Source organism: Acanthopagrus latus, chromosome 1 (assembly GCF_904848185.1).
Source record: "Acanthopagrus latus isolate v.2019 chromosome 1, fAcaLat1.1, whole genome shotgun sequence".
In the NCBI taxonomy this organism is placed as follows: Eukaryota; Metazoa; Chordata; class Actinopteri; order Spariformes; family Sparidae; genus Acanthopagrus; species Acanthopagrus latus.
Window position 1 is genome coordinate 16,862,334 of NC_051039.1, and position 12,816 is coordinate 16,875,149.

Below are 12,816 nucleotides of genomic sequence, written 5' to 3' on the forward strand. Positions count from 1 at the left end.
CCTAGGCCTTGTTGCTTACGCACTCGGAGATACATCTGTCTACAAAGCTGCCTCCTTCATCCACTGTCAGTGACGCTCCCTCTGGATTTACCGCCTGCGCATGGATCTTCGCCTGTCTCTTTTTCTGTCTGCCACGCCTTAACCCCTTGCATACTCTCCGTCACGTTCTCTCCCCGTTGTTTTTGTTTTGATGAGAAATCTGCCCTAGAAACACAGTTCACATGCAGCCATTTCAAGCATGCAGTGTCAGCCAGTACCCAACTGTTGAGACGGAAGATGAAGTTGGATTGAAATATTGCGATGAGGATTGCAGTGTCTGTGCAGCACATGTATGTGAGTAAGGAGAAGTAAGAGTGGGTCAGTTTCTGTGTTGATGTCCTGTGCTGTGTTGTGTTGTGAGAGGGAGGGATGTAACCACAAGTCACACACCTCACCAAGTCACGCTTCAACATCATAATTAGACAGTTACATCAGATCCTGCGTCGGTCGATGAAAATGTGGAAAAGCTCAGATTTGTGAGCATTAACTAGTCTCACCCAAAGCAAAAAAGAAAAAAAAGAAAAGAAACAAAAATCCAGCCAAGAATCTAATCCGCAATGCCACCAAGAGACAAATCCTGGACTGAATCCATTGGCAGCAGCCAGACGCTGAGACAGAACGCAGAAGGATTTTTGCACATTTTCTGTTGCAAAAAACTGTTAACACGCGGAAAAAAATGACTGTAAAAGTTCAAACACACTTTCCGCCGGTCTAAAAGTTCATTTTGTGCTCATGAACGTCACGAGTGTATTCTCCTCTTGAGCTGATTTTTGCTTTATCTCCTCCCAAGTATATTTTGTCACACAGCCTCTCTGACAAGTCATTCCATTATCTTTACACGCTCCTCCAACTTTTAAATGTGCCTTTTATCAGTCAAACTCGTGAGCGGCTGTTGAAAGGACCACAAGCTCAGCAATAAAATAAGCTCTAGTTTCCCCTCGCTTTACACGGTTGCTATTGTCTAGACCTGTTTTCCCTTGTGAAGCAGCACAACTCTGCGTTTTGATGGGCTTATTGAAGCTACTGCCTCGTTATCCCTTATCTCAACACTGGGCTCCCTCACAAAGCACTGTGAGCAAGAATGTGTGACGAAAAAAGACAATTTGTCTTTTGCGCTATGAATGCTTTTTCCCTTCATCCTCTTGTCCCTCTATTTCCTCTGCTGGTCTCACTCAAACTGACATCATTACTGCAGGCTTTTACACATTAAGTTAAACTTAAAGATGAGCTTTATATGTCATCTTATTGACAATCCTTATTGTTTTTACCATCTTTGAAAAAGCACTAAAAAACATACCACATACAGATTCTTGGAAAATTTCTCTCTTAATGTTTTGTTCAGAGACAATTCAGAGACAATTTCCAGAATACATTATTATGAAATGATGTGCTGGGTCACTTTCACAAAATTGTACAGCCACGTGAACTGTTGCCTACTTTCTACATTTCAAGACAAAAGAGGCCCAGTGATTCCTTAATTTGACCAAAACAAACCATGAGGCTCATCCTTAAGGCTATTAACTCAAGAACCACCAGATGTGTCGCCAAAAAATACACAATGCTGCATTATCTAATCTCCACCATGAAACATCTGTAGATGTGTTTCGACCCATTAGTCCCGATTCCTCTGACATTTTACATGACATGAAATTATCATGACAATGAGGGAAATTTCTGTGGCTTAATTAATGGACAATACAGGAAACAAAACACTCACCGCTGTTGCATATTAACAATTACAGCAGTGACTCAATGCAGGAAATTACTTTAGATACACTGCAGCTGGGATGATTAGTGATGAGTCAATTAGTCATTTGTCAGAAATATACTGTATAGTTGCACACAGCGAAGTACACATGTTCTTGTGTACTCAAGTAATAGTATAAATACTTGTGTGGAAAAATATTTAAAGTAGAAGTATCAATTCAACTTCTTTACTCTCATCAAAGGATGAAAGTACAGGCCCGAAAAAAAAGTAAAAAGTATCCAACAAAGCTAACTGGACATCAGGTCATGTTAATATAATTCAAAGAATATGACACATAAAGGTAGAATCGATTTATCCAAGCTGTTCACAAACATGTAAGAGTTGATTGTTAAGTCTCATTCCCAGGATATCAGAAACTGACATTTTGAATAACGCATCTCAAGTGCAGCAAAAACTTGAAGAACTCAAGAGAATCCAGGCAGAAGGCTGCAGGGTCTCTGCAGATTTGAGACACTTACACGTCTTTTCTCCCCATTCAATGTCACAACGCCACAAAATATCAAACGATTATTCCCCTCAAATACATGAAAACTAAAGTAATAAGTATGTTTTGACAATTTAAGGAGTATAAAATACAGGTATTTTTGTTAAAATGTAGCGAAGCAACATTTGAAGCAAAAAGTCACCTGATATTTAACTCAGCAAGTGAACAGGGAGTGGAATTTTTTAGGGCGAAAACTTTCAGGGAACGCTCACAGACACGCACACGCATACACACACACACACACATACAAACCAATTACTTGAATCACTGGCCTACCTTGAACATTGCCAGCCCGGATCTCCACTCTGCTCTTCAGAACTGGCATGATGGAGTGATCTGGGATTCGACTCCTCCTCTCATAGCCTCGGATGAAGGGATGGTAGACAGATGAAGTCACGCACAGAAGACTCAGGTGTGGGTCTCACAGGGCGAAGGGTCTTGGATTGGACGGGTTTGCAGGTGGGCGATGATGGGGCGTTATCAGCGTGGGGGAGGGCAACTGTTTCTAATATGTACAAAATTTACAATAATTAGCATTAAATCATTCATGAAATTATTTATTTTAGTGCAAATATGAAGACTGAGTGTAGTGGATTGCTAAGAAAAACAAAAAAAAAGGACAGAGGAAGTTAGGTCTGCAGGGAAGCAGACCTATCCTGGCTTAAGTTTGCATTTGACTGAGACGTTGGTGGAATTTAAAAGTTCACTGACTCAAAATGTCAACGTGAACTCAATAAAAGAAACTAAAAGATGATGAGTGATGGGGGGACGTTCCTTCAACTGTCTCTTTCCATCCGATTCTCATCCAATGCTGGTGATACGGCTCGCTGAGGTCTCCTCCCAGAAGTCTGCAAGTGTGTGAACGCAGTTGCCTTGGAGATGAGGAGATGAGCAGCGCTCTGTGTGTGTGTGTGTGTGTGTGTGCGTGCGTACGTGTGTGTGTGTACGTACTCCTCTTCTTTTTCTTCTTCTTCTTTTTCTTCTTCTTCCCTCCCCTTCCTTCTTCTTGTGCTCTCTTTCACCTCCTTGCCTTCGCTTATTTCAGTCAGTCATGATCATCAGTTTGCCAGCCCGCTCTGTGCTGTTCTCTTTCTCAGTCTGAAGGGAAGAAGAAGAGAAGTCAGATGGCCAAGTGCGGCTGTGGATGGTCGTGTTGTTGGTGAAGGCTGAATGCCACTGTGTACACAAGTCAATTGCCTCCGAGGTCAAGGCTTAACTCAGTCAAGCCGCTGTGTCTACATGCCCCCTTTCACTGCAATCTAAATGTGTTGAACGCTGTTGCCTAGTAATATCACTGTGTGATTTTATTCATGGAGGATGCTCACAGCACTTTTGTTTTATACTTCCTTCACTCCAGTGTTTCTTAAACTATGGCTGCTTACTCTAAGTGGGTCACAGAGCGTTTAAATGGGTCCCAACGTGATATCCTGGTGACATTAGGGCACTTGTTGCAATTCAACAGTTTCAATGCTTATTTATTGGACTGACTGGCTTTTGATGCATTAATGTGATTGTTGTTGAATTTGCTAGACTTGCCCAAAATGGGCATTGTTGTCTGGTTGTTTCATCGTTAAACAGTTTAAATATTGATTTTTCCCAACATTTGACTCTATTAATAACGCAATTTAACATCACACACCATGATGGCAGATTTTATTCCTATCGTCCACTCCGAATGTTTCTCTGTAGATAATTACCTCCACAGAGGAGGTTACATTTTTGCCTGAGTCAGTTTGGCCGTTTGTTAGTTTGTAAGTTGGTTTGTCAGCAGGATTACAGAAACGTCTACAGAGGATGGGTCCAGAATAGACCCCATTCACTTTTGCTGCAGGTTCAGATAAAGGGACAGTTCCAGGAATTGTATCTCACTTTCTTTAACAATGTGAAATATGGTATTTTTTAAAACACTTTCCTTTATTAAAATCAGGTTATTTAGCTGGCTCGTATCTATGAGTGAGTATAATTTGAGTATCATCAAGCAGTTAGACATGTTTTATTTGATATTCAATTAGGATTGATTGGATTAAAGTGGACTGTGGGGCCTTGGTGGAGGTATGCACTCTACTGATTGCCATTCTAGTGTATTTGTTTGTGTTTCAAATTTCAAAATATGGCCCTCCCTGGCACTGGTATTTGCTCACATTTACATGATTCTTTAAAGCTACTGCAGGTTTGATTGATGTATTCTTATCAATGCTATGGTATTATTGATTGCAGGCTGATATAGATATTAAGGTGTTAATGAGATTTCTTTGAAAACACCAAAGATAAAAATGTTTGCACCCCTGCTTTAATCTGATGTGAAAAAACAGCTTTCCTGATGATTCACTTTAAATCTGAAGCTGCTTCAGTATCAGGGGATGTCATAATCTAAAAAGAAGGAGAACAATCAGGCAACTCAATATGTTCTATGTTATTAAAAATATGAGGACTTTTCTGTGGTGAGTGAAAATTGCTTCAATGTTGTCAAAATCTCGAATGGAGTGAAAACATTGTGTCCAACAACAGAAAATTAATCAATTACTCAGTGATAATAGATTATTCTAATTTTTCTTACAGCAAAAATGCCAAAACAATTGAAATTTCTAATTGAAAATCTTAGAAACTTTTAAATATTTACTACATTACTGATATTTTATATTGAAATTGATTCACCAAGAAAATAATGGACAAATTAATCAATGAACAAAGTAAATGTTATTAGCTGCCCCTAATAATGCATATGCTGTCTTATATTTCACCCTTAAAGTCAAGACTAACAGATCCGAGGACTTGTCATTTTCACGTGTATGTGCTCACAGGGATATATCTGTGTGTGTATATTTTGAGGACGCCGGATATGTAGGTATACACAATTTAGCCTTAGGAAAATTTGTCAGAGGATATCTGCATGTGTAGAATTGTAATCCTGTCTGGCAGTGGAATGAATTATTCATTCAACAAATTTTATTTACAAAAATCCATCTCTCTGAGTCTGACTCGTTCAAAGTCTAATTATCTCTGAGTCTCATAGTAGTATTAAAATGACACTGATAGCTTGACTCATGCTGAATAACACAGTATATCCTTAAATAAACTCTGGCATCAAACCATTAAATAAAGCTTTATCTATGTATATATATATATATATATATATATATATATATATATATATATATATATATATATATATATATACATACACACACACACACACACACACACACACACATATATATATATATATATATATATATATATATATATATATATGTACACAGCCTACAATCTTAACTTTGCAGAGCAATAGCTAAAGTTATCATATAAAATGTAGTGGACTGTAAGTAAAAAGTTTCAGAAAATAGATATACTTGAGTCAGTTGTACTTAGTTACATTTTAACATTGTTATTCATGTTGTGACACCAAGATTTTCATTTTTATCGCAAATGTAAATCAGTTACAAGTATCGGTTATCGGTCTCCTTGATTACTAATAATCGTTATCCAAATCAGCCCTGAAAAATATCAGTATGTATCAGTCATTCGCTACTTTACAGACACAATGGCACAATGTAAAACGTGCTCAGCGCTCATCATCAAAAGATCATGACAATCTTCCCACATTCTTAAGGACTCCTCTTTTGAACATAAACCCTTCATCAGACTGAAACCCAAGAGGTGAGTGTGGCCTTTTAAGCCTTTATATTCAAAATAATGTATGCTCTGCTCACAGCGGGTTAACATCAAACCACTGTCTTAGAAGACGTCCTAAATCATTTAGATTGTTTGGGTTTAAGGATGCTCACAGTTTAAACTGACTTGACTGACTTTTAAAGCAGGGGCCCACGCTGTAACTCTGCCTAATGGAGAATATTTATGAGAACGCCACCAAAGTCAACAAAAAGTTGTGTTTGAAGTTTGCAAAAAAATCTGACATTTTTTAACACTGACAGCAGAATGTCTCATTACACTTGGGTATTGCGTGTTGTTGAGGTCAATTTCTGACTTATTTATTTAGACAGCAGAGAAACATACAAGACAGACTGGATTCACGTATTACTTATTCATTAGATTTTTTATGTGTACACAATTAAGAATTAATTAATTTTGTTCTTGTCTGCCTAATGATGCATTCTCATCATCTTGGAATAATTACGTCATTATTAATTAGCTATTTGGCTGATTAGCTAGGTAAATTACAATTTTATGTCAAGTCTTCGGGTTGTAGAAAAGCTAACACAGCACTGGATCACTGATGCATACAGCCTAGTACATCATATATATAATGTACAGTATGCTCATTAAGGTCATGCTGAAGAGTCTGATACAGTGAACCTGGTGTAGGAGTCACATTAGATCTGTGATATATTTTCAGAGATCTGTTGCAGATCCATCGAGCAGGAAAGAATAAGATATGGAAGAGAATGAGGAGGAGGAGGAGGAGGAGGGGGAGGAGGAGGAAGGGGAAGGCATTAGCATGAAGAGGCAAAGTCAAGCCCCTACTGGTGGACCACCATGGGACGTTGTTTCAGAGAAAATATGTACAGCAGTGAATGCTAAGAGACAAATATTTTTTGATAATGTTTTATATCTGAATTGTGCCACATTACATTATATGATGTTTGTTCATCTAAAAATTGATTTTTCAACTTGAGAAAGTTGAAGTTTGTCAATTAATGAATCATGAAACACGTTTTCACTCCCAACTCATCACATTCTGCAGCTTGGTCAGAGCCAATAAGCTTCAAACTATGATGCTCTATCTACACCTCTAGCGTCAGCTTTGCACAGAAAGGACTCAATAATCAAGTTAGCACTAATACTTAATATGCAACGTCTAATAACACTTTCCAAATGAAGCATGACTTTTAAGATGTTAATAACGTTGCAGGTTTAGCCACAAAAACTATTTGGTTAGGTTCAGGAAAAGATTATAATTTGGGTTGAAATAACAAATGTAAAGCGATATCACATATCATATCGCATATCAGTACATCATCTACGTCCATGCACTTACTTACGGTTTTCACCTTTTTAAAAACCTTTTCAGTGCCAATGTGACGGCCGTGTAGGTGTTAGTGAATGAGACATTCACTGAGCAGTTTTACACAAAACTTTGCGGTATTTGACTTAATCAATGAAAAAATGTGACTTTCTTGACTTGGAAATTTATCTTTTAAATCCTCAAACAGATATTTGACTCATGGCACGATTCAAACCATTCACTGCTGTTCACATTATTTGTGAAATAAGGTCCCATGGAGCACACCAGAAGGACAGGACTTCACTTTTCTGTAGTACTGGTTAACAAACCTCATTCCACTAAAATGCAAAATATGGAAAGGAAGAGGACTTGAAATGAATGCATGCACCTGCACACCACACTGAACTAATTGAGAGAGTCGACTGATGGAGAGAGATTTAACCAAATCAACAGAATAAATTAACTTTGGGCCGTGTTTTTGCCATGAAATAAAAGAAGTCCTTGAGTAAGTAATCTCTCTCTCGCTCAAAATCACCGCTGAGAGAAGCGATAGTGCGTGAAATTCTTAGATGTACAATAGTAAATAAACAGAAAGCGGATAAAGATCAAAGACCCGGCCTGATCAACAACCAATTAGTCACAGCAGGGTGAAGAAAGGTTTGACAGAACAAGCAAATGTGGTGGAAAATATACAAAATAATACCCTCCACAGAGAGGGCACCTATGAAAGTTCATGCAGAATACAATTTCCATGATATTGTGCACACACACACAGTCAGTAGTGCACACACCTACTGTTCATGCATGTGCATACACTCAGTTGCGAAAGGTAAGTGAGTGCTATATTCATTCACTACTCACCTAATTAACTCTTTTCTGTAACACATAATTTATAGACTGTAGTGGAGATGTTTTACAGAGGAGCAGAGTTGAGACACAAAAGCAAAGACAGAGCAAAACAAGTGGTCCTTCATATTCCTTCATGATGACATCCCACTCTCAGAACAATCAAGACAGCGGTGTTTATCAAGCCACTTTATCAGTCCATGAGGGGAAAACGGAGATTAGAGCGGCTGGTCTGGTGTGGGCCTACGCTACTGGGTGTAATTTTTCAACGTAAGCCCACAGTCAATTTCAGGGTAGATGTCCACGCATATATAGGCTAGAAACTTACAGTCTAGCAGTGGTAATGATTAAACCAGCGCTCCCAAAAAAGGTGTGGCAGTAAGAAGTAGAGACGAAGCGTCAAACACAACGTAAAGAAAGGAGGAAAATGAGACAGAGCAGAAAAGAGGGGTAGAGATGAGATGGGTGTTGAGTTCTATCTATTTCTTATCTGTCTATCAGTCTGTCTCTACCTACAGCCTGCACTCTGTCTAACACACCTCAAAATCCACTGCAAGGCATTACCCACTTAATCCACTGTTCAACATCCAACTAATGCCAACCGGTCTTTCTTGCCTCACAGAAGATGAGAATGAAGACAAGTGGAGGGCTTCAGGAATGAAAAATGGCCAGTTCTGTGCGAAAACTGATCGAAGAGAGGGTAGGGAAAATCGAAAAAACATGCAGGAGCTCAAGGATTAAATTCTGAGAAATATTTTGATGCTAATAAGGAGCCTGTTTGGGGGTTTAAGATTGTGTGTGTGTGTGTGTGTGTGTGTGTGTGTGTGTGTGGCTGTGTCGGGAGGGTTGTGCGAGAGGGGGCAGAGAGGCTGTAAAAGAACTAATGGCTGCTGATGGACTGGTAGAATGAGAATGAGCACAAATCAAGCATGAAATGGGATATACTCTCAATGACTTGAGGTGGCCATTAGCTCCAAACTTTGAATGCAGCTCAACACATGAAGAGAATATCATTTAGTTTAGACTTAACAGTCCCAACTTTGCCAAATTATGATCGAAAATAAAAGGAAGAGTCAAGAAAACTTAATTTCATTCTCCCACAGGACTAAACTTAATTTTTCTTCCCTTGTTGCATCGCAACAGGTTGCAAAACAAATATCTTTATCAGATGGAAAAGGGGACGTGACATGTGGACAGTTAAAAAGTAATTTCTCAAAGACAACAATTAAAAATGGGTGCACTTTGCCATGATGAGAACAGATGAGGAGGAGGGTGCAAAAACCGTGCGAGACCAGACCAATATCGATTCACTGAATGCTGATCTTTTAGGCATAGTTTAGTGTGCGAGTGCATGTGTGTGTTAATGTGTGTTTTATGTATACGTAAAGCACACACAAATACACACAGACAGACAGATAGACAGACACTAAACGATAGTTAACCTACCTAGAGTAACATTTAAGAATCCCGCAAGAGTGTGATGCAAAGAAAATGGGTGTGGAGGGACCAAAAGAGAAGGAAAAGGGAAAAAAAAGAGTCATTCATGAGGAGTTTTTTTAGTTGTCTTTGAAGAAAATTCATCCAAGTTCATATAACATCAGATGTTAGAAACAGAAAGAGGAATAGGATGGGTAAAAAAATGAAGTGATGGCAGCAGCAGTCAGAAATGAAATGGCAAAGAGGGACCGACAGGTATGATGTGGTTTGGTGAAAGGAGGGGAAGAGTGGAGAGGAGGAAAGAAACGACAAAAATTAAAAGAAAACTCCTCCCTTCTTTCTCTTTTCTCTCACTCATAAATAGAGGAAATTATACACCAAATAGATAGAGAAATAGATGAGGAGGCAAATGATGGAGAGAGAGACTATATGAAAAGATGAAGCACCTCCCAGCACCGCGATGAGGAATAAGAAAAATATAAAACGAAAGAAAAAATTGAATACTCCAAAGCCTTCCGTTTTTGCTCTGTTTAGTGAGGCGAGGGAGGGGGGGGCTGTCAGTTATATCCCCCCTCTCTCTGAAACTGGTCAGTCTTCTTTTATCTTCTGTCCTCCTCAAAGCAAGCTGCTACCTTCCCTTCAGATGAGCTGTAACCCTTTGCCAACACAGCTGTGAGACATGGCACTCAGGCTGGCTGCATGATGGGGTGCTGCTGCTACCCAGAGATACAGAGCGTGGAGCCGAAACACACCTCTGGCTGGCATGGAGCGCAGAGCACAACTCAAACTGCGCTCACTTGCTCTCCTCCCCCTCCTCCAGAGAGAGAGAGAGAGAGAGAGAGAGAGAGAGAGATGTGGAGGTGGGTCCCTCTATAGGATTGTAAATTAGATAGATGCTACAGTGAAGGAGGGCTGCTGCAACAATTGTCATGAAAACTGTTTCACTAAAGACGCAACGGCTCCCTCTGTTGTTACACTGTGAAGATGAGATATAAATAGAGGCCATTTTTTCAATATGAAAATACTGTTTAAAATTTACCTCTTTAACAAGTGTTTATTTGGTGTTGTAGTGTATCTAAAAAAAAAAAAATGAAGAAAGAAGAAAAAAACATCATGAGGCACTGACTGCTTTTTGAATCCTCCACAATGAGAAATGGACGGACATAGTTAATGAAATATTTGTGTTGGATAAAATAACTAAGATTTATTAAACTGTGGTCTAATGGGTTTCTTATGTACGACAGTCATGTCCATACTTAAAGTAAACAAAGTAAACAAATTAACGGATCCTTTATGGTTGTCGGCTTGATTGTTTGTTTGTATCAAGGTTTTTGTATAATTCTGCTGTCTAAGGAAATTGTTGCTTGATCTCCTTGTGAATGTTTTACACACTGTAAATATACTTTGGGGGAAATTTATTTGGATACATATAGTTTAAAAAAGGATTATGTGAAGGAAATTATTCTTAGTCAAAGTGTTCATTTCTTGCAAACTTCTAATGCCCTCTGTAACTGCAAGATTAATTCATTGTAGTTGGTGAATAGCTCTCAACAATCCCCTAAATAAAGAAGTAGCAAAATAGTTCACATTGAGGAGTAGTTAGAGATTAGTTACGTAAAGAATATCATTTTAAAATGGACGCATAAGGAAATTTATTCTTCTAAAAGACATTTTTTCTCATCTAAAATCATTGTTGTTATTATGTCTATTGAGAATTTGTTTCTATCAGCATAGTGGTGGCTAAACTCCTGCAGCCATGATCACATGTCATCCCAAAACAGCCTGTTCTAAGACATTGTCAAATGTTGTTTATCCTGAAAATTTTGATCACTGCTTTAAGCACTTTGAGCCACTCTGTGAAGCCAGGGGTCACCTGGCGATGGGTCCACAGTGTGGTGACTCCATGGAGCTATAGCCTGGCCACCAGATGCTCGCCAGTATTACACTCCCAAGGAGGGAGTCCCAGAGTCCCAATTCTAGGCAAGGTACTCATTCCCTGCTGATTAATGGTGTATTAGACAAACCTGGAGGAGACCCTGGGGCAGACCCTTAAATTGATGGAGGGATTACATATCTCATCTGGCCTGTGAATGCTGCAGGATCCCGAAGGAGGAGCTGGAAAGAGTTGTTGGGCAGAGGGATGCCTGTAATACCCTGCTTAGCCTGCTGCCACCACAACCTGACCCTGGATAAGTGGAAGAAAACAAATTAATGGATAGATGGAGATGGAGGCTTAAAGTTCATAAATACATACTGATAAATCTGTCATCTGTCAAACTGGGATCCTAAGACCAACAATTCTGTCCTGTGGAGTAGGTTTTCCAGGATGGATAAGACAAGATATATATCAGGCAATCATCACCAATATTGGGATATTTATATTATTAGCAATTAAATCATATCAGTGAAGTTATAGCTGATAAATTGAGATGAAAATATGAGACCCGACTGCTCTCATGGACCTAATGTGTGCAGCATCAAAAGACTCTGATAGATCCTCCATCTCTGCTCACTAAATCTTGGTTTTCCAAATGCTCCTACTTTTCCTTACCCCTGTAATGCACAAACTGGATAACAGTTTAGGATTTTTCTTTTTCTTTTTTTTTTCTTAAATACAAAACTGTTAAGTCCTCCTCTTCCCTATCAATATGCAGGTAATTAATAGTTAGCAATATTGGTTTAAAAAATCCATATAATCCATAAAGTACATCATTATTGTCCAGCAACATCTAGCAACATTCATTTGTATTTCCCAGATTAAGTTCCATCAACATCTGAAACCTATAGGGGATATTATGAGGATACAACTTGTCGAAATGTTCATGTGTCTACAGTAAAAATACAAAAATACGGCCTGGCATGACTGTAACAGGGACCATTCTACATGACAAAAAGTCAGTTTGTAACTTAAACTTTGGTTTATTAACATGGACGTAAGAGGAACATAATGTGCTGTAACTGCTAATTTACAACACCTGTCCACAGGAGGCTTCTTATAAGGTTACTACAGATACAACACTTTTAACATTTTCACAAGGAACTTATATTTGTAACTAAGTGCTTTATTTAATGTGGTCTTTGGTACTTTTTGACTTGAAAACGTATGACGCCACTGACCTCATGTTTCATACAGTAGATTCATCACTTTGCTAATTTAACGCTAAGCTAGCTATCAAAAGTATTGACATTGTTGACTAAATAATGTTTCTTCTGAACCGTCTGTAGTTCACCTTTGGCTGTGGCGATATAACATTAACCTCGAAATGACTTCATTTGTAT

The 12,816-nt window shown here is 38.7% G+C and overlaps 1 protein-coding gene across 7 annotated transcripts in view; it reads right to left on the bottom strand.

Annotated features, from left to right (window-relative positions):
* grin2bb (glutamate receptor, ionotropic, N-methyl D-aspartate 2B, genome duplicate b) overlaps positions 1 to 12,816 on the bottom strand; it is a 105,680-nt gene that overhangs the window by 92,529 nt on the left and 335 nt on the right. For 3 of the 7 annotated variants that reach the window (XM_037099398.1, XM_037099453.1, XM_037099444.1), the window contains exons 2-4: positions 11,562 to 11,722; positions 3,243 to 3,389; positions 2,568 to 2,796 (exon numbers count right to left, since the gene is read on the bottom strand). In XM_037099398.1, the coding sequence (XP_036955293.1) occupies positions 2,568 to 2,576 (9 nt within the window). In that variant the 5' untranslated portion in view covers positions 2,577 to 2,796; positions 3,243 to 3,389; positions 11,562 to 11,722. The other 4 variants (XM_037099388.1, XM_037099425.1, XM_037099406.1 and 1 more) reach the window with 4 other exon arrangements.